This window comes from Genypterus blacodes, unplaced genomic scaffold (genome assembly GCF_046128005.1).
Source record: "Genypterus blacodes isolate CSIRO-AG114 ecotype Tasmania unplaced genomic scaffold, CSIRO-AGI_Gbla_v1 ptg000021l_1, whole genome shotgun sequence".
Classification (NCBI taxonomy): domain Eukaryota; kingdom Metazoa; phylum Chordata; class Actinopteri; order Ophidiiformes; family Ophidiidae; genus Genypterus; species Genypterus blacodes.
Genome location: NW_027466834.1, coordinates 6,231,149 through 6,252,152, shown reverse-complemented (window position 1 = coordinate 6,252,152; position 21,004 = coordinate 6,231,149). Strand labels below are relative to the sequence as shown.

Here is a 21,004-nt window from a genome sequence, read left to right as displayed (position 1 = left end):
CTGCACTCCCCCGTGGATAACAAATGGGCCTTTTCTCTGGGAATTGAGGCTAAACGATGGTTTCACTTAGAGAGCAAAGTGACTGTCCATCTTCATAACAGTGCTCTCCATCAAAGAGCAATGAATCCCATCCCGTCCCACCGGCTCTGATTAAACGCAGGCAATGGATATCCCCTTTTGCGAAGGCCCTGCGCAGCTCGCCCCGGTGTCAGCCTCGCACCTGCAACTATCAGCTTCTCCTTCTCTTGTAATAAAAAAAAGAAGAAGAAGAAGAAGAAAAAAAAATGCGCCACACATCTGGTCAGGGGAGCAGCAGCAGCATGGCATTCAGCCCAGCTCGGGTTGGAACGTGACACACACACACACACACACACACACACACACACACACACACACATACCCTTGATTCAAATTACCTGAGGCGTTTCTTATTGGTGGGGTCACATGGAAAGCCCAGAGGTCACAAAGTTCACCGGCTGAGGGACTGTCACCCATGGTTGTGCTTTGAACCCCCCGCCCCCAAGTCTTCCCCCCCCCCTAATTGTTGTGTGATAATATCATGTGAAATCAGTGCCCTCGCTCATTCACGGTGTGTTATTGCATTATGACATTAACACTGTGTCACTGTTGAATTGGTCCATTGTTTAGTGAAGTTATCTAATTGAACCAATCAAACTGAGCTGCATTGGAATCAAAAGTGTTGCCTAAGTGGCCTCACACGTTCGTATTTGCTGCAACTTACCGGTGTAATCGACCCTCTGAGTTTACGCCATCCAGTCCTTTCCTGACGTGAGAACACACGTCACCAATCCAAAGTGAGTGTGAGTGGATACATTCCACCAAATGACACGATTCAAGTGGCGAAATAAACAAATACGAGTATAAATGTTAAAATAACAACTGTCACTTTAAGACGCTGATGTCATTCATTGGAGGAAAAATGTCCTCATTTATTATATTAAAAATCATTTTCACATCATCCAATTTGGAAAATGTCGACGCTTAAACTTGAACACGAGTGCGAGTAAATGAATGACGACGGCGCCTCCAGGCCTCCACGCGGCGATTAAAATGCGTATTAATCTGGGAGATACGAACAGTAGTTGAAACTGGAGGTGAAGGTGCCGCTGACATCTGATTAGCCCTGCTGTTCTCAGGTTAACATCTATTTCGTATGAGGGTACAGTGTTAAACCACTCACCAACTCACAGGCTGCGCATGTGTGTGAGTGTGTGTGTGGAGCTTTGTGGTGATGAAATTGGCTGTAAAAACACACTGTCACTGTTACAGCACAGCAGATACACAGCCAATGTTCTTTGTCGCTCCGTGTGTTATTCGGAGATGGGAATGAATATTATTGGCCGATCGCGCCGAGACAAAGAATTCCAAGCAAACCGGCTAAATCCACAGCAAAGTACTTGTCCCTTTCTCTCTCTCTCCCTCTCTCTCTCTCTCTGAGGTATCAGAATGCACACTGAGGTATTCTATTGTTCATACATTAGCTAATGTCATTATCTTGTCTGTGAAGTCAAAAGGGCTAATCTCATGTTATAGGATTTGCAGCCACCCAGACTGATCTCATTGGGTAAACGTTTGGCACGGTGACAAAAGAACAGGATGAACACCCAAGTTCTGTAAGTAGTCGTATCGATATACCAACAGCAACCTGAGCCTCCTCGCTGGGCGGAATAGAACTAATGCACATCAGGCCATTTCTCTGCGTCTTCTTCACGCAGCAGGTATGTGTCTGCCCAGTCCAAATTTGATACGTTTGCTTTTTTTTTCTTACATGTTCGCTGATTCATGATGATTAAAATATTGTTAGAAATGCTCTGATTGTGTTTGGAAGTGCTGTCACATTCAGGGGTTAAACTGGGCTTTAGCTGGAAGCGTAAAAAATCTGTTTATGAATAATACAGTGAGGGGGAAATGTCTCCAAACAAGTGCCAGTGTGACAGCAGATATGAGCGAAGCAGCCTCCGGATTAAATGCTGTATAATCTGTAAACACTGCGTTAAATTAGAGTTAAAATGTAAAAGGACGTGGTTGTCATCTTTTTAATTCTGCCTGCTTAGTCAAAACTCATTTGTAGTGATGCCAATGAATATTACAACAGTTCAGTATGTTGATTGTAATTGTTAGTCAGTTAGTATTGTGGCTGTGTTATGTAGGTTTGTAGCTGTGTTTGCATACACAGTGAGCTATTGTGGATCTTTGCTGTGTCTTCCTTCCCTTTGCCTTAATTCTAATATCTGGCTCATCTAACTGCCAAGATGGCGGCGAGAGCTGAACCCAAACTGGGCCTTCAGAATGGGGTTTAATTAAGGGTTAATAAGCTTTACCTCATTTTATTCTGGTTTACACTGCAGCATGAACAATATCAGAAGAGCCCAACATACATACACTCTATGTTTATAGAAATTCTAAGAATAATTCAAATCTTGCATTTTCAGTAACATCAGTCAATAGGTTAAAATAAAATAAATCTCAATAATATAAACAAAACACAGGTAATGTAAAGTTTGAACATGTCAAGAACATGACTTGAGTTTTTGCAAAGTAGCCGTTTAGTTCCTTGTTACTTGCCCCACATTTTAGCTGTAGATAGGCTCCATCCGCTCAGGTTTGCCTTCTCATCGTCACCAGAAATCGACACTAATCAATCACCAACGTGTTCAAGCAAGCCACAAAGCATCGAAGTGCTTCATTCAAACAGAAAAAGCTGTCGGTTGCAGTAGATTCCCTCCAACATTCAGACACTGGCAGGTAACGTAACACTTATTGTCGATTGTGACGATGAAGCACGTTTCACCCTGCGTTTGTAATATTTCACACTCCAGCCTTACAAAACTGTGGGAAAGCCGTGTCACAATACTTCCTTAAGGCCGTCTGAGAAAGGTGTATCTTTCTTGGCCATCCTTACACGGGATCAAGCTATTAAGTTCATCTTTCCCCAGAGCTCCTTTTGAATTCATTAGTCCCATAATGCCCATTTGCTTATTTGTTAACATGCTGGGTCACCTGTCTCACAGATGTCCATGTTGACTAGATCTGCCTTTTCATCATTGAGAGCTACCTGCTATAATGACCCTGTAATAAAGTGTCATTATCTATCCACCCAGTCTAGTGTACTGTGCACAAAGCCACTGGAGGAATCCAGGCCCTGTCTAATTCATTTCTGCTGGGTATAAATGTCAGCGTCCTTTTGTGAGGATTACAGACATTCCCACATTAGGGCCGGACCGATTGTTCTATATGGAACGTTGGGAGTAGAATAGAGCGTTTGATTTCAGATAATGTAGAACGAGACAAATGCCACCGGACCGGCAGGGGCTTTTTGTCTAAACCTGGCTGCAGACTCGAATCTGAGACTATGACTGTGTCAGTGAGAGCATGAGGAGATGAGAACCACAGTAGTGTGGATTACACAGACCGTTATTACAATTTGTCAGGTTTTATGATGTCAATGACAGCCGGAATTTATCTCTTTAACCTTTTATATTCCCCCTCATTGTGCCATCCAAAGCCATCTAAGATCATAATTTGTCACCTTGTGCATCAAGCTTTGGCCCGGCGTCTGTCAAATAATTTGTATAATCACAAATGCACATTCTTCAAAAAGGGAACTCCAGTTATCGGTTCAAACCTGATTTCCGAGCATCAACGTTCCCTTTTAACAACAGCGTCAAAGTTATAAAACTTACAGCGACACATCAACTCCAACAAAGCGGACAAGACTTTAGTTTCAATTTTATACTGAAATCTACAACATACAGTTTGTAGCCATGATTGCTTTGCTGAACATGTTTAATATCTTGTTGGGTAATTGGTGTATTGATTGCTAATGTCATCATGATTTAGTAGAGAAGCAGTCATGTGGCAGCTCCAACAATTCAAGGGCCCCATTGTCCATTCATCAGCACCCCTGATTGGGCCCATGTCATGGTTAGCTGCAGGCCCAGCAGATAAGGATCAGCGGATGATTGGGCACACACATTCTTAACATGGCTGACCCGTGACATCTCGGAGGCGAGCGGGGTAGCCTGTCATTATGTGTACAATGCGTCGCTTTCTTCCCTCTTATCTTTGCTGATGACATTGAGAGTTTTTGCATTAACTCATTAACGAAAAAGACTCATCATTAAAGGCATCACACGGGCGCGGCGCTGCGGCGGTGACACCACGCAGACGCCGACGCTGACGACACTGCATGCAGGAATGTGTCCCAACCGCCACATCACACAGCTTGGGAACCTCTGTTTGGTTGCGTTCGAGGGCCTTATTTAATTTATAGTGACGGGGTCAGAGGTTATTTGCTTCTTTTATCGCGCATATTTGTTATTATTCTTATTTAGCCCTAACCCTAATGCGCCTGGCAGAATCCTCCATAACAGCGTCTGCTTCACTTTAGGCTGGTGTGTGTCTAACATGTGTCGGCGCATTGCACTTTTAGGTCGGCGTGTGTGCTTGTGTGTGTTTCCACTTATGTGCAGCTCGTGTGTTAATGCTGTCATTTGCACTGATCAGTCACAGCAGCCTTTTCTCTGTTGTTTATGGTTATGTCACCACAATTACAAGAGGGAAGGAGGGAGAGAAAGTGTCTGTGAGAGATTGATAGCTTTGGTCTTTAGTTCAATTGTAAATTAGAGCAGCGAGTCCCTCTGGGATACACGGGCTCTATTTATGATTAAGAAAGAGCCTCCGTAATAGAGTGGTGCTAGAAAAGTTTGCTCCCTCTCACAAACAAGCAATTAGCTTGATGAGGTGTGATTTACTTTTTTCTCACCCTGGTAACCAATAAGATTATGAGCTTTATGGTTTGATGTTCACCTTGAGCTGCAGCAGCGTGTTAGAGGCTTTTCCTGCATCACGGCTTTCGTCGTTACATGTCGGCTATACGGAATTTGGGAGATGATATTGATGAGGGAACTCCAAAGTTCTCAAGGTGTCTGGAAATTATATTATATTATTATCTGTATTTATTTAAAATTTTCACTAATTCTTCACATACAGGTATCTGTTATGTCCACAACTACATTGTCAGGGACCAAAAAAAGTCAATCACTCTTCTTTATTATGAACACAAATTCACCTGGTTGAACTTTTCTTCCTCTCAGAACAATCCTGTTTGTGTGTTTGCGTCCGATTGTTGGCAAACGTGACACCGCCTGAACAAGTGCTCGTCTGGAGGACCTGGTTCCTGCATTGTGGGCAAAGTCGTGCTGGTTACACACACCGATTGTCCGGCGTTGTCCCGTCTGGTCCCTGATAGAGATCTGTCACGCCCTTTTCAACGTCCTGAACTCTGCTAATGTTTCATTCACAGAGACCACAATCTGGCTCAAACTGTAGGCGGGAGTTAGAAGTGTGAAAAAGCCATCAAGCCTCCTCAGAAAGAAGATGCGGAGAAGATTACACCATGAAGCATTATGGGTAATGGATTTATGACAGGAAAAACTGTAGATTTTTGAAGCAACAAGTGAAGTAACTGAGTATGTACATTAAGTTTCAATGTCCATTCAATGACCACTTTTCATGCTTAATCACGGTCCAGAATGACACAGATCACCATGATAATAGATTATAGACTGTATTATTGAAAGGTGTTTCTAATATGTTGTCCAACTCAACCAAATACACGATGGGAGCAGAATATAAGAAACACCTTTCAGTACGACGTCATCTCATCACCGAGTCGAATCACGACACCACAACGTCGACAGAAGCTGGACATTCCCATCTTCACAAAAACGTGATTATATTCCAGCGAGGATTAGAGAGGTGTAGAGATTATGAACAGGAGCTGTAACCACCTGTAAAGTCATACAGCAGCCCGGAGCCTTTTTCTACTCAATTAGTGATTAAAATCAACGACTGAAGGTTTGTCTGGTTCACTACAAGAGACGAAGATGGTTCTGTTTTGTCGTGTTTTCTCTCGAGCCTGATTGAGGTTTTGCTAACGTCTGAACTGTCTCCTCTCTGACGCTTCAGGCCTGAGGGCGCACCCTCCTGTGCCAGCTGTCGTCATGGAGATTACACCACTTTATAAGCTTTGATCCTGATAAAAAAAAAAAAATACACAAAAGGCGGCAGATGATTTTGCACCCAGCCTTCGCCTTTGCTAGCATCTGTAGCTTTGCTAATGTTTCTCCTTTTGCTCTTCTTCTTATGCTCTGCTTTTATGTCCTCCAGCTGTGATATCGTCTCACAAGCAGACGAACCCTGAGCCTGATTCATCAGCGCTGATATCAAACAGGAGTCCTCTCTGATTTTAATCTGCTTTAACACGATTGTCGTGTTTTAGCGTCTTTTAGCTTCGCAGTATTTGTCGTCGGTTTTCATTTTTGTTGCAAATCAGCGACCAGACGAGTTTCTAATCTTTATAGTGGAGTTAGACAGTGTGTGCCAACGCGTACAACCAAACACCACGGCCCTGATACAGCAGCCGGATGACTTGGGGTTATTGGTGCTGCGCGCCGATCAAAATATGGGTCCACTTTACAAAGGGAAGCAACAATAGCGGAAAGGATTACGTTACCCTGCTGGAAGGAAGGATCCTGAATCTCAATAACACAACAGTTTACCCTTCGTAAAGAGCAACACTGAGACCAAAGAATCGCACCAGGCCTCCATTTTTACTAAAGCCATAATCCTGAGCTGATTCCTCTTTGCTTAACTCGTCTATGTTAGTATCTGTTCCATTTGTGTCGTGTGTTTGGTTAGAAATAAAGAACATAGGAAGGATCCTTTGCCTCTTTTCACTCTTGCACCTGTGAAAATGAGGCTCTCACAGTAGCACTTAGCTAAACTCATCCCTCACTAATGACCCAAATTGTGTTAATTGTAGTGAAAATCGTTACAAGCCCGAAAGCGAAGACGTGAAATATGACACCCGGCAGAATGTGTGTGGAACATTTGCCTCGTACTTCAACGTTACAACTGTGCCTTTACTTTCGCTAATATTAAATAATAATCGCTTGTGTCGCTTGTGTGTAGCCAACGACGACCACAACTCGCTCACCCGGAATCACAGAGACACTTTGTGGACGACAGGAGAGTGATTTTGCGTCTTTATCTGGTGATGTGGGGATGCTGCTCTCCTGTTTGTTTACCTTTTCTTTAAGTCTCATAAAGTCTAATCTAGCCTATTTGGTGAGTGTGTATTTACTGAAATAGCAGTAAAAAAGCACATTATTGTGGCTCATTACATCGTTGTTGCCTTTCCCTTCCCAGTCTGGATTCTGTTCCGTGGTCTTGAAGCTTCTAAGGCGAGGCGGTGGACTCGTCTGAATGCGTCGGAGCAGCTCTGGCCCTTCTCTCACCCCTGGGGCGCCATCAGTCCACACAGCCCCTCTCCCATTGATTGTCAGTGGAGCACATCTAGGGTTTGACACTTGATGACATCATCCAGGGAGTATGACTTTTCCTTTTGTGGCTCCTTCTTCACTCACGCACGCACACACAGGCTTCGCTCTCCCGCTCAGAGTTCTGCTGCTGTTGTTGGAAGGTTTTTTTTCCCCCCAAAAAATCAATTTGCAGTTCATCTACTTTTCTTTATTTTGCTCCATAAATTCTCAACATTGATCACATGTTGGTTTATTTGACTGAAAGTATTGATAGAGAATTATCAGCAGTAAAAATAAAATGCAAAATGAGTTTAAGGACTGATCTCTCCTAAACACATCATATAATGTGATCATATGGATTATTTTGATGTTAAAATGTGAGATATATACAGATCCAGAAAATGCGATGAAACTAAAACATCTATACACACTTCTCATTGCAGGAGCTGATGCTAAAACTTCAAAACACACCTGTCCAATAGTTCCATTTGAGTGAAATTGTCCTTTAACTGTGTTGTGAATTTCCAAGATAATTTTAGTATCAATGTCAGATTTTTCACACATTTACTTCTTTTGTTATTGAATATAAGTGAGGTCCTGTGCTGCCCCACACAGACTGCCCTTCTGCTGGCACACTGTGTTTCTAAATGTGAATATCCTGAAAAAGACAATGCGATTGGGGCTGCAAAATAGCCACGCTCGCCGTTGCCAACCTATAATTGTATATTTGAACAGCACGCACAGGAGACAATGGATCCAGAGAAAAGGGCCCGATGTCTCTGACTGGAACAAGTGATGAGAGAGAGAGAGACGACATGAGCGCACGACAAACATTCAGAAACACAGCCCAAGTTGTTTCACAGGTTTATTACTCAGATGTGGATCAAGTGTAACATTTAATGGCTTACTTTGACTATTTCATTATAAACAGTGGCACTTCAGGAGTATTTCTGTCATTCTAGTGTAATTATACGTATTTTAAATGTCACATGAATACCCTGAATTTATTTACTTTTTAAATCCCTTGAAAACCTTTCAGGAGCCCACAGGAAGCAAAGTTCAACTTAGCTGAAAAAGCCTTAAGAGTGGAAATAAACGTTTTTAATGTTAATGTAAATCTAACGACAATTCAGACATATGAAACGTATAAAACATATGTGTGTAATTATTCCCACAGGAGATGTTTCTGATCTATAGATACACTCCACACAGAGGGCTGAAGCTAAAGGAAGACTCCTCCTCTTCATCAGTGTGTGTTCATCTTTACATCATCCACACTGTAACTCAACACCCTCTTTGTCTTTGGGGGTCACACGTAAACCGGGGGTCAAGGTTACTAAGACTAAATCTCTCATCGTCGGCGTTACAAACTTTCTCACAGCCTCGTACATTAAACTATGTAACGCAAGTGCCCCCCTCCCAGCAGCCCCCACCCTCGAGAAAAAAAAAGGGGTGGGGGGGTCACACTCAATGAAACACACCTCACAAGTGCACTGTTGGTCACCGTGCAGCTCCACTGGGACAGATGGGGTTTAGGTTTGCCTTGCTGAAGGGCACTTTAACAGTAGTTGCTGATGGGAGGGGGGTAGAAAGATGGGGGCAGGGTGGTGGTGGGGGTGGTGGGGGTGCAGTTATCACACAAACCCCAACCCAGACTTTCCCAGCAAGTCCTTAGATGTAAAACCAAAGACCTTCTGACCACTTAGATGACCATTACGTATATATACATGCAGTACATATGCAGTAGATATGCAGTACATACAGTCTGCAGTATATGTGCAGTACATATGCAGTATATGCGCTGCTCCATGGCCGCAGCCAAAACAACGAGCTGCAGCCCATCATTTATCATCAGCGCCTCTCATTTCTCTCTATGCTGCAGCTCTAAGCTGAGCTGCTGTGATTCAAACAAGCAGCATTTACAAATACATTAAGATCACGCTGGCAGTCGGCCTAAAGAGTGATCATTGAGACAAATTGATCCCTATCTGTTTAAATTGACACTATAATCTGTCATTGGCAAATTGAACACAGTGAGCTATCTGGGATCTATTGCCTGTTCAGATAGGAGCCCTTGGGGCGACCAGACAGAGGAGGAGAAAGTGATCTACAGCACTGAATGAACTCTTTATAAACCTCCACGCCAGCTTACATTCACCGTTTCAAAGAAGCTAAATGTTACACACCAATTTTCTGTCACTGTGTACATGCGTATACACGTGCAGACATGTAAGTATAGTCACGCACACACATGCACACACACACACATTATCCATAGGGTGGTTTGAGTTGTAATAATGGGTGCAGTTTTAGTAATGACACGTTATTATGAGGCAAAAAGGTCAGAAACAACATTTCAGGGGGAAAAGTCATTACTTTTGTCTTTAAAGTCGGTGCAGGAACTCCTCAACCGCAAAAATTCAATAACTCCCATTAAAAGATAATTTAGTTTTATTTACACTGTAAATTATGAACACATGAACAACATATGTGCAGTATAGATTCTTATCAAAATAAAAGCTTTTACTCTGAGAATTTACAATCATGCAAAATGTACAAAATTATCAACTTTGACACAGAATATTACCATTACTATATTTTTTACGAAGGAACAATAATTTGTATTATATTACCCCACTTTGCTTTTGCTATGTCAGCACATATTTGTCTGCAAAAATCAAGAATTCAGATTTAGTTTTGTTATGAATTGATGTTGCAAATTAAGGATAAGAGACAAAAGGGGGTTTTTAAATAGTGCAAATGTTAAAGAATGATGATGATGAAGATGTGATTTCATGCCTGAAGCAGCTGAAACCTGTTGCCTGTCAACACATAAATAATCTCTTCTTCTCTTCACTGGAATTAACTCCTTCATCTTCATTCTCACCCCATCTGAGCTGTAACTTGACCAACTTTCCTCTCTTCTTCTTCATCTTCTTCTTTTTTGTATTTTGTATTTTTTTTTTTTTTTAAAGAGGGACAATTTAGTTTCTTGTCCTGATTCAACACTCATCTAATTCAATCAGACTCTTCAAGTTGATTAGCCTGGTTAACCTTTGCTCCTCCTCGGGTCTGGAAGGGTTAATCAGGCCGGGAACTTGGAGACCTCCGGGTCAGTCTGCGCCACGGAGGACTCGGTGACGGCACAGATAACATCAAAAAAACACAACTTTAACTCCATTCTAACTCTTTTCTTTTTTTCACCCCTATAGTATTCGATTATTCCGTTTCCCCTCGATTTCTTTTTATTGCGATTATCGATTAACCATATGAAAGCGTGATTAAACCGTCAGATTTAAAGGCAGTGAAATGTTTATTTAGATCTAATCTGTCTGATTTGCTGTGTTGGGTCCGTTCTTGGCACATAAAGCGGAATGACCAGCAGCTCCACACGTGTTGGTTGAACCTGATACATGAGTGAGAGCTTCTGCTTTGCACGGCCGTAAATCTCCACTATTATCTGCTGCTCATCGATTCATTTATCCGCACTTATCCCGATCAGCGCCGCCGTGTTGCTGAGCGTGTGCTTTGTTTCTCTAACAATAATAAAGTGATTTAGCCTCGCGCTCTGGGCCAGAGCGCGGGAAATCGTTACGGATCCAGCTATTTCTCTCTCTCTCTCTCTCTCTCTCTGTGTATGTGTGTGTGTGTGTGAGGGTGTGTGTGATCGGTAAATATTTAGTGCAGGCGACATCCTCTGTCTCGTCTTAATCGATACTTGGGTCCCCGTTGGGCAGCGCTGTTGTTGCGTGGAGGCTGAGGGAGGAAGAGGAGCGCGTCGCAGAGGGGGGAAGAAGATGAAGAAGAAGAAACTTTGAAACCACAAAAACAAAACATAAAAACGCAGCACGGTGCTTTGAAAGATGAGAAAGAGAAAAATCACTAGTGTTGTTGTGCACACGAGTGAAAAAAAAAGCTGTTTCATTTTTAACCGTTACAAACATCTGCACAGGGTTAATTAAGGCGGTACGTCTTATTCCCTCATCTTCATCATGTACATTTACACAATGTTCACACTGTTAAAAAAAAGATATTTACTATTTCTAATCTAATGTGCTCATTTTATAACTTCTTATTTTAAATGAACATTTAAATAAAACATAGTTTAATTAATATAATTTGTAAATTCTAATAATGAAAATATGTTTATTGTTATGATCATTAATTAATATTAATAATAATAAATTTCGTACAGCCAGTGTGCAGGTTTTGTGTAATTCGGTATATTTAAAATACATGTTGGTAATTTTTTTTTCACAATTTAAAATACATATATATATCCTCATCAAACCCTGTGATTGCTTCTGTCTCATTATTTGGCAGAAGGCAGCAGCAGCAGAGCGGCTGATGCTCGCCGCCCTTATACAGACAGGTGTCTGTGTGTGCACCCCCCCCCCCCCCCCCCCCCCCCCCCTCCTCCTGACCCCCCCCACTCCTCACCTCCCCCCCCCCCCCCCTCTCTCTCTCCTCTGCAGCCCACACAAAGCATCAGCGGCGGCGGCGGTGCGTATAGAGGCGCGTTTCGGTCACATTTACTGTGGGAGAGAAACGGCGCACCGGAGCTTGGTTGCTTCTCGTTTCCAGAGGCGGTCAAGTGGTCTTCTGCTCGGGACGACGACGCGCCAATTTATACACAATTTACCACGTCACCTGAATCAGTTGTTTGTTTTGGCTCTCCACTAAAGTTTTTCTGTAATCAGAACATTGCGTTTTCCAATAAACAACGTGCTCCTTTTTTCATTTTTTTGTGTTTTTGGGGGGTTGCTCCGGTCTGTGGGAGAGGAAGCTTTACTGTGTCGAAGACTATATATATTCTGAATAAGAGAGAAGATGTATCACGCTCCGGACGAGTCTGCATCGTATACATTTGGTAGGTTGGTTAAGAATCCTGCCTCTCTATCACTCTCTAATAACTTGATGGATGAGTGTTTGCAAACTAGCTCACTGATATGTGCTCGCCGTGTGAAATAACACTTAGGTAATCATCTAAAAATACACAGAATCGTCCTCATTTGCGTCATAGTCTGTCTGGGCTGAAATTCAGCGCGTCCGCCTGTCTGCTCAGATAGTAAACGTCTCATTTAGACCCGGGCGAGCAAAGCGGTGCTTACTTTGCAGGATTTTACAACAATTAAAGTGTGCAAAATGTATACTTACCACCACGATCCTCGGTCAAATCAGAGCATTTTATTTACAGCCCGTCCATTTTCACGGGATCTGTAAATAAAAACCCGAGAAAAACAGTCGCGCATACCAAATATAAACGGCTAATTTGCTTTAGAATAAGGACGTAATTGGTGCAAATACCACCGCTGGGATTGCCCGAAGTGGCGAGAGAGAGAAAAAAAAAGTAAATCCAACTTTGGCAACTCTCAAAGCTTTGCCGTCCAAGTCATGTAAAGCAGAATTTAAACAAACAGTCATCAGTTTTAAAATGGTGCTCGTTAGTTTGGTCGAGGCGAGACTGAGGCATGTTTCCGCGTCGGATGGCTCCTCCGGATTGAATCTTTATTTGAAGCAGGATTCATACGCTAGGGGGCAGCCAGATACTGTCATACACCCTGGGACAATGCATGCATGCTGCTGCTGCTGCTGCACCGAGCCTCAAACAGCTTTCCATATACTGTGTGTGTGTATGTGTGGAGGTGTGTAATTGTGTATATAGGTTCATTTCTTTAGCTTCGTCAAGTTGTACCTGGAGTTCAAGTTTGGTGCAGTGGACGAGCTTGTTTTATTTTATTTTATTCAAACCTCCTTAAAGTAATGTTGCTCAGATGAATCATGGCGTCCTTCATGTCCTCACATTGCAGCTTCTTCTTTTATATCCGGGCGACACTTAACACGCGTTATGAAGTGTGTGAACTGCCACAAATGCGTTTTATAATGTTGTTTATCAGGAGTTGCTCTGGTTTTATCTGCAGCTTCAGGGTGAAGGACGCGACCGTCCTCACCTCAAATGACATTTTTAAACGCATTTCCTATATAAAGCTGCAGCGTTTGGAACATATACAGCCAAAGCTCTGACTTTTACCATCAAAATGTGCCCTTTCATGACCCAGGATCACGATGACGTCAGCGGCCTATATAAAGCCTTTTGAAGAGGTGTGGGCTATGGTGAATAACGCTTAATGGGCTGTATAGCTTCCATAAGTGAATAGAATCATACGCATGTAGCAGAATGTATCTACGTGGCCATGGTGACAGGCTTGGTCACCTGGTCATGACCCCTTCGCTGTCTGTCTGTGAATGTGCAAAATGGAACATAGAGCGAATTCAATCTTGATCCATAAACAGTCTTTGCTTGATGTGGACTCTGATGTGTCATATAGCGTGGGCGCCCCCTTCCTTTATTTGTCCTCGTCCTTGTTGAAATGTCTCGTCTGTCTCTGCGTGTCCACAAACCTTAAGGATCGAGACGATGGACAGCTTTATTGTAATGAACACAGATCATGTCGACAAGGTGTAGGTAGCTGTGCGTCATGTGTGTGTGTGTGTGTGTGTGTGGAGGGGGGGGAAGCCTCTTTGTGCGTTCCAGCTTCAGGCAGCTGCTTGTAATAGACACAACACGAGGCAATTTGCTTTATTTTACTCCATATATAAAATAGTTAAATCTTCACCGGGCGTGTGTGAGCATAAACCTTATAGCCTGTGTGTGATTTGAGTAACTGTAGAACGATTCCTCCTCCTCCTCCTCCTCCTCCCCCTCCTCCTCCTAAGGTAGAAAAAAACACGTCTCGCTTTAGGACCAAGCGGCCCTCTCGACCTCCATCCCCGGCTCTGGCAAGGTACCAAGTAGCACAAGTGCCGACTAGCCAATGGGGTTGAGGGGGAGGTCCCTGAGCTCTGACCAGTCAAACACACTCTCCTTCCTTATATGGCAGCCGATCTCCATGGTAACGTGTGCTAAGTTGCAGCAGTCGTGTCAAAGTTCACTATATAGAGAGCTCAGTGAGCTGATCAGAGAGAAAGCATTCTGCCAGCCCGGCTCCTACCAATCGCAAATCACTTCCTAACCTCCGCCTTTTTAACATATTTGATCACTTTGATTCTCTTATTCCTTTTTCCTATTATTTTTCCGCGCACGGAGGAGGTTTGCTGGGTTGTGATCTTTGTTGTGTGTTTGGTTTTTTCTCTCTACGGGGTTGTTTTTTTGTTTTAGCGCTTTCTGGTTTCTGGAGAGTTGTCTTCATATTCCAAAGGCTCTCACTCACTCACTCACTCGTTGGCTTTCGGCTGCACGCTTCTTCTTTTCTTTTTTTGGTGCGCGTGTGTGTGTGTCGCTGGCGTTGCCTCACAAGAAGAAAAGGAAGAAGACGGCGTTTTTTTGTACCCAGTTGGTGATTTTCTTCAAGACTTTGTGCTGGAACTTGACAGAGGCTGCTCGTGTGCTCTGTGTCTCTCCCTCCTCTCTCCTCTCTCTTCTCCTCTCTCCTCTCGTGTTTGTGTTTACGCTGCTGCTGCTGCTGCTGCGGGGCTCGGCGTTCACACATACACGCCAAAGCTGCTCCATCCACCCGGCTGAACGGTCCATGCTGCCTCGGTCGATCCCTCCCCACATTTCGCGCACCTTTCCCCCCGCTGATGGGTGTGCTGGATGGCTGACTGCGAGTGCGAGCGCCCCTGGACTTGGCCTTTAAGCGCAAGGCAGCGACTCAGCTCGCCATCGCGTCAGTTTTGAACAAACGTGCTGCTGCTTCTTCTTCGCCAACGACTCCAACAGCAATAAAAATCGACAGTTTTCGGAGATCCAGAGTGGATTCACCGTAGGCTAGATTTGACATTTTTCTGTGTCCGGCTGTTAATCGCAGTTTGCCGCGTTTTCTTTTTTGAGAACATTCTCTACCGCGATAGCAAAACGGCAGACAAAAAGTTTCTTAACGTTGACTGATAGATATGGCAATGGTAGTGTGGAGAGGCTCCCAGGACGATGTGGCTGACACCCAAGGCGCCCTTTCCTCGCAAACCCAAGGAGGACTATCCCTTCCCACCCCTCAGCCGGGCCAGTTGAATCTCACCGGCTCCCAGGTCGCCCCTCCGACCACTCAGACGCCCGTCCAAGGACCCCCGAATAACACGCAGTCCACGCCGACGAACCAGACGACGCAGCAGTCGGAGAAGCAGCAACCGCAGCACATCGAGTGTGTGGTGTGCGGGGACAAATCCAGCGGCAAACACTACGGCCAGTTCACTTGCGAGGGGTGCAAGAGCTTCTTCAAGCGGAGCGTGCGGCGGAACCTCACTTACACATGCCGTGCCAACAGGAATTGTCCAATCGACCAGCACCACCGCAATCAGTGTCAATACTGCCGCCTCAAAAAATGCCTAAAAGTCGGCATGAGACGGGAAGGTATTAGGATTTTTGATTTCTTATTTGTGTGTGTTTGTGCGTTACGTATATCCCTGAATTTGAACCCATCCCATGTCCCGATTTCCGCTCCCTTCCCTCTCCCTTTCCCTTCCCTCCTCACCGGCTCTTCCCTCCGCGGCTGTGCAGCCGGAGCTTCGCCGTGGAGCGGCTCTCTCGCTGTGGGGCGACGCGGGGGCTAATGCCGGATCTCTCTCTCTCTCTCTCTCGCTCCTCTTCCTCCTCTCTCCCCCACCACGTTTAGCGTCGCTTTGTATAGTGATCAGCCCCGGCGCCGCTGCTGCTGCTGCTGCTGTGTGTATGTATGTGTGTGTTAGCTCCGTTTCACGAACAGGAGCCGACACTTGGCCGGGATGAGCACAATCGAACAATATTTTGATCCAGCATGGGCGTCGATACGTCTGTGTTTGAATAGATGATACTGTAAAAAAAAAAAAAAAAAAGCCTCCTGCGCTATTATGGCGAGTGTCGAATTAAGATACAGCGTGTTCAGGCTACACCTCCACATCCACCCAGGCTGCACAATGGACATGTCTCTGAATTATACACACACACACATAGCGTCCATACACGACCTTAAGGATTTAATGTGAATATGAGTGAAAATAGGCCCTGCAAAGCGAGAGGAATTGCTAAGTAGGTTAAGGGTTAAACATGCAAGGTCTCTCTTGCCCTCTTTGTGTTCCTCCTTAGCCAGCTCATGTTGCTGTTGCTGAATAACATCATTTTAAAACCAGACACATACGCGGAAAAACGTGTTTCAAACGCACCTCTGCTATTCCACTATACGTGATTTGTCACACCGGCTCTTTATTGTCACCATGCAGCCTGTCTGTTTTTACTGCTATATGATATAATGTGTGTGTGTGTGTGTGTGTGTATGTGTGTGTGACAGAGTGTGTGTGTGTGTGTGTGTGTGTTCACGTTGTCCTCTATACTAATATGTGTATGTACTTGTGTGTGTGATTTGTGATTTTATTCAGCTGTACATTCACCAGCCATTTTTACATAGTTAAAATATATACAGCAGCTTGTATAGGTGACAGCATTTGTGCTGCAGGATGAATGTGAATTCAGGCTTCAATATCTGTAGTTTCTCTTTTTACTGCAGCCGTGCAAAGGGGACGAGTGCCACCCACACAGCCACACCACGGTCAGTTCGCCTTGACAAATGGAGACCCTCTGCACTGCCATTCCTACTTATCCGGATATATCTCTCTTCTGCTGAGAGCGGAGCCCTATCCGACGTCCCGGTATGGCAGCCAATGCATGCAACCCAACAACATCATGGGCATCGAGAACATTTGTGAACTAGCGGCCAGGATGCTCTTCAGCGCCGTGGAGTGGGCCAGGAATATTCCCTTCTTTCCAGACCTTCAGATCACAGACCAGGTGGCTCTGCTGAGGTTGACGTGGAGTGAGTTATTTGTGCTCAACGCGGCGCAGTGCTCCATGCCCCTGCATGTGGCTCCTCTCCTGGCGGCGGCTGGCCTTCACGCCTCCCCCATGTCCGCGGACAGAGTGGTGGCCTTTATGGACCACATTAGGATCTTCCAGGAGCAAGTGGAAAAGCTCAAAGCGTTGCACGTTGACTCTGCTGAATATAGCTGCTTAAAGGCAATTGTGCTCTTCACAACAGGTAAGACAATAGAGCGACACACACTCACACAAGTTGAGCCTCGTATGTGTGTGTGTGAATGTCACCAACACACACTGCACAGCACACTGACATGCAGCTAAACCAACACTGACCCAAATATGCGGCGAGGTTGTTGTTTTAGGTTAATATCCCGCTGACACGCTCACCTGCTCTGCCATGCCTTTGGAAATTAAGGAAGCGTTTGATTAATATGCTGACACACACACGGTGATCAGGTAAAACAGATATATCAGGAGCAGGAGAGAGAGGGAGAGGTTTGAAAAATAAAAACAGAGGGAAGCACAGGCTGAAAATAAAAATAATCCTAATAATCTGCAGCACATAAAGGCCTGATAAATTGACATAAATAACACTAAACATTATGGAGGATTTAATGCCCTGCAGATGAATTGTTACACTTTGATTTTTTTTTCTCCCCTTTCTCTTCTTCTTCTTCTTCTTCTTCTTCTTCTACTTCTTCTTCCTCTACCATTTATCAAAGAGTGTGTACCCCACGTCTTGTTTGTAGGAATGACATATATAAATGATGTCAGGCTCCAGGGGGGTGAGGGGAGGGGGGTGGGGGGTGGGGGGGTATAATAATAAGAAAGACAAGCCTAATGTCCCATTTGCACACAGTATAAAAAAAATACTAAAAGAAGCAAAGCGCAGGTTTCGACCCTCTTGTCGTTTATAGGAGACAGGTACGTCTGTAAAATCACGGATAAACCCGGGCGTGTGTGTGTGTGTGTGTGTGAGACTGTGTGTGTGCGCGCCGTGTAATTACAAAATATGATCTCATAGTGTGTGATAGTGAGGAGTGACAGGGGGGGGAGGACGGCTTGCAGGAATATTGAACCTGGCTCTCCGTCTTATATCTATACAGGCGTCTCTGGACATGCACCAGCAGGTCGCGACCCAAACTTCCAAGAGATTTTGTTACATTTAGTCAAATGTGAATTTTTGTTTTAAAAAAAGAAAGAAAGGGAGGGAGAGAGAAGAAAGAATGCGTGCAGGTAGATTTATAAGGGTTCGTCGTGAGGGGAATGGAACGCTATCATACCTGAGAGACACTAATCTGTGTGTCCTATTTGGGGAGTGAGACAATACAGTCCTCTAGGTGACTTGTTATCCTTAAAATAAATAACACTAATACTAATAATACTAAAGCCCATCTCAGGTCAGTGTATTTTATGACTGAGTGTTTATGAGGCCGTGATGGGTTCATTCCCTCCACCTGAGTCCCCGCATGCATGCAGGCTCCAACCTGCAGCGGCGCGTCGCAGCCTTTTGGTTACTTTGGTTTGTTGTCATGCGTCTAAACTTGACAAAGTTAACCAAAGCGCATAGGAGCGGTGTGTGTGTGTGTGTGTGTGTGTGAGTGTCTGTGTTTGGCTCCTCATCAGCTGCCGCCCACACGCAGCAGCGCACATAGTGATTATGCGTCTCTGATGGTATAGTATGACGGCAGCTCCGTAGGCTATGGGCCCCTTTTTTTCCAAGCTTAAATCTCTGCTCGCTAAAGGTCAGTAGGTCTCTCTCTCTCTCTCTCGCCCCCCTCTCCCTCTCTCTCCTTCCACCACACCACCACCACCCCCAGCCCCCTCTCCTTCTCCTCGCCCCCCTCTGACTTTGAGAGATATTCCATCTAAAACACTCTAACACACCGCTTCAGCTGTGAATATGCTTTATGATTTATCTTCACTGTAACAGAGAGAATCCAGAGGCTACTCAGCTCCACTTTAACACGTGTGTTAGACGGGGCCAAAGTTATATAAAATAAAATAAATCTGTATTAATTTTTATTTATAATGGATCGCACGCAAATTGTAATTGGTGACACGACACACACACACACGCACACACGCACGCACGTTGCGGGGTTGTGTCTCTGTCTGTGGTCAAGTTATTCCTCATTGCCCTTTTTTATGATGATGATTAGTATTATTATTATTATTGTCATTATTATTATTAAATCTGCAACCTGTTTTTGCATCAAGCACCTTGATTTAATATTTTTTTATGGCAACAAAAATCCTCCTATTACATATAAAGAGAAAGTAATTATTCCCCTCCAAACTCTAACAGACAATTAATCTCGGCTGTTGGGGGCAAAGACATACACACACACACACACACACACACACACACACATACCCACACGCTCACATTAGGTTACACTTTATTAATGTTTATTTGCTTTCCTCCCCTCCTCCCCCCTCCGCCCCCTCTCTCTCTCCCAGATGCTTGTGGCCTCTCAGATGTGGCTCATGTGGAAAGTTTGCAGGAGAAGTCCCAGTGTGCCCTGGAGGAGTACGTCCGGAGCCAGTACCCCAACCAGCCGACGCGGTTCGGGAAGCTGTTGCTCCGCTTGCCCTCGCTGCGCACAGTCTCTTCCTCGGTCATAGAACAGTTATTTTTCGTCCGCTTGGTAGGTAAAACCCCCATTGAAACTCTCATCAGGGATATGTTGCTGTCGGGGAGCAGTTTTAACTGGCCTTACATGTCAATTCAGTAAAAAGGGGGGGCTAAAGGAGGAGGAAGAGGAGCAAACAAAAAAAAGGTGTGTGTCCGGGGGAGGGGGCGGATTTGTGTGCGGGGGGGATGCGAGACTACAATGATTATAGCTGCTTTTTTGTTGGAAGGAATATTTAAAAAAAAACAAAACAACAACAACCATACCGGCTGTTACACGGGGCTGGCTGGCTTTGATGAAGAAGACATTGACGTATATGACTGTGACCCCCCCCCCCCCATCCCCCTCGCCCCCCCTCACTCACTTTACTCTCCCAACCCCGCCACTCATCAAAAAAATTGAGACATCCACTGAACTTTTTCCAAAATGGCAGAAATACAAAAACTCCCTGCAGTGTTCACGCAGAACCAACTTGCTCTTGCTTTTTTTCATAATAAAAGAAGAAAATGACAAAAAAAAATAATAATAAAGGGGGAGGTGGGGGCGGGGGGATTTCTTGATCCTTGTGAGGAAAATTTTAAGTATTAAGTGCATTACCAGTGATCATTTTGGGGTGAATAGGAGAAAAGGGAAAAAAAAGTCACGGAGAAAAGGGAAAAAAACGACAGAACGTGATTTTTTTTTCTCCTTCTCTGAACTTGATTCTTGTCCCTGTGTCCATGTATAGTTGTGTTTTTGTACTTTGCTTTGTTTCCTCCCGTTTTTCTGGTTCCAAACCGGCCTATGTGTGTGATTTCTGTAGTAACAGGTGGTGTTCTTTTCTATATGAGACGAGCATTTTATTTTGAAAAAGGGGTGAAATAATAATGTACAAAAACGTCCTATGGGCAAAAAAAGAGAAAAGGATGAAAAAACCACAGCAATAGGAGTATTCTATAGGCTTTTAATTTAGACTTAATGCTGCAAGCGCACTTATATTCTTATATAGGATGACCAGTACCATCTGGGAAGAGGAGGAAGAGGAGGGGGAGGGAGGGGAGGAAGGGGAGGAAGGGTCACGATCAACTTTATGACCCCCACGGCGGAAATATTTTGCTCTTTATTAAGATGAAGTTACAGAATCCATATGTATACCCCCCTCCCCACCCCACACACATATACACACATACACATAGACACAAACGCCGCTTTGAAATTACAATTTAAAGTCACAACACGTTTGTTAAAAGTTTGACGCT

The 21,004-nt window shown here is 44.3% G+C and overlaps 1 protein-coding gene across 2 annotated transcripts; it reads left to right on the top strand.

The window, feature by feature from the left end:
- The first annotated feature begins 14,300 nt into the window (after window positions 1-14,300).
- Window positions 14,301-20,601, top strand: nr2f2 (nuclear receptor subfamily 2, group F, member 2). 2 transcript variants are annotated; one of them, XM_076142204.1, is made up of 3 exons: window positions 14,301-15,693; window positions 16,823-17,350; window positions 19,594-20,601. In XM_076142204.1, the coding sequence occupies exons 1-3, from the start codon at window positions 15,240-15,242 to the stop codon at window positions 19,866-19,868; spliced, it is 1,257 nt and encodes a 418-aa protein (XP_075998319.1). In that variant the 5' UTR covers window positions 14,301-15,239; the 3' UTR covers window positions 19,869-20,601. The 2 variants fall into 2 exon arrangements, with proteins under 2 accessions (XP_075998319.1, XP_075998318.1); XM_076142203.1 differs by having other exon boundaries at window positions 16,805-17,350.
- Window positions 20,602-21,004: the final 403 nt, after the last annotated feature.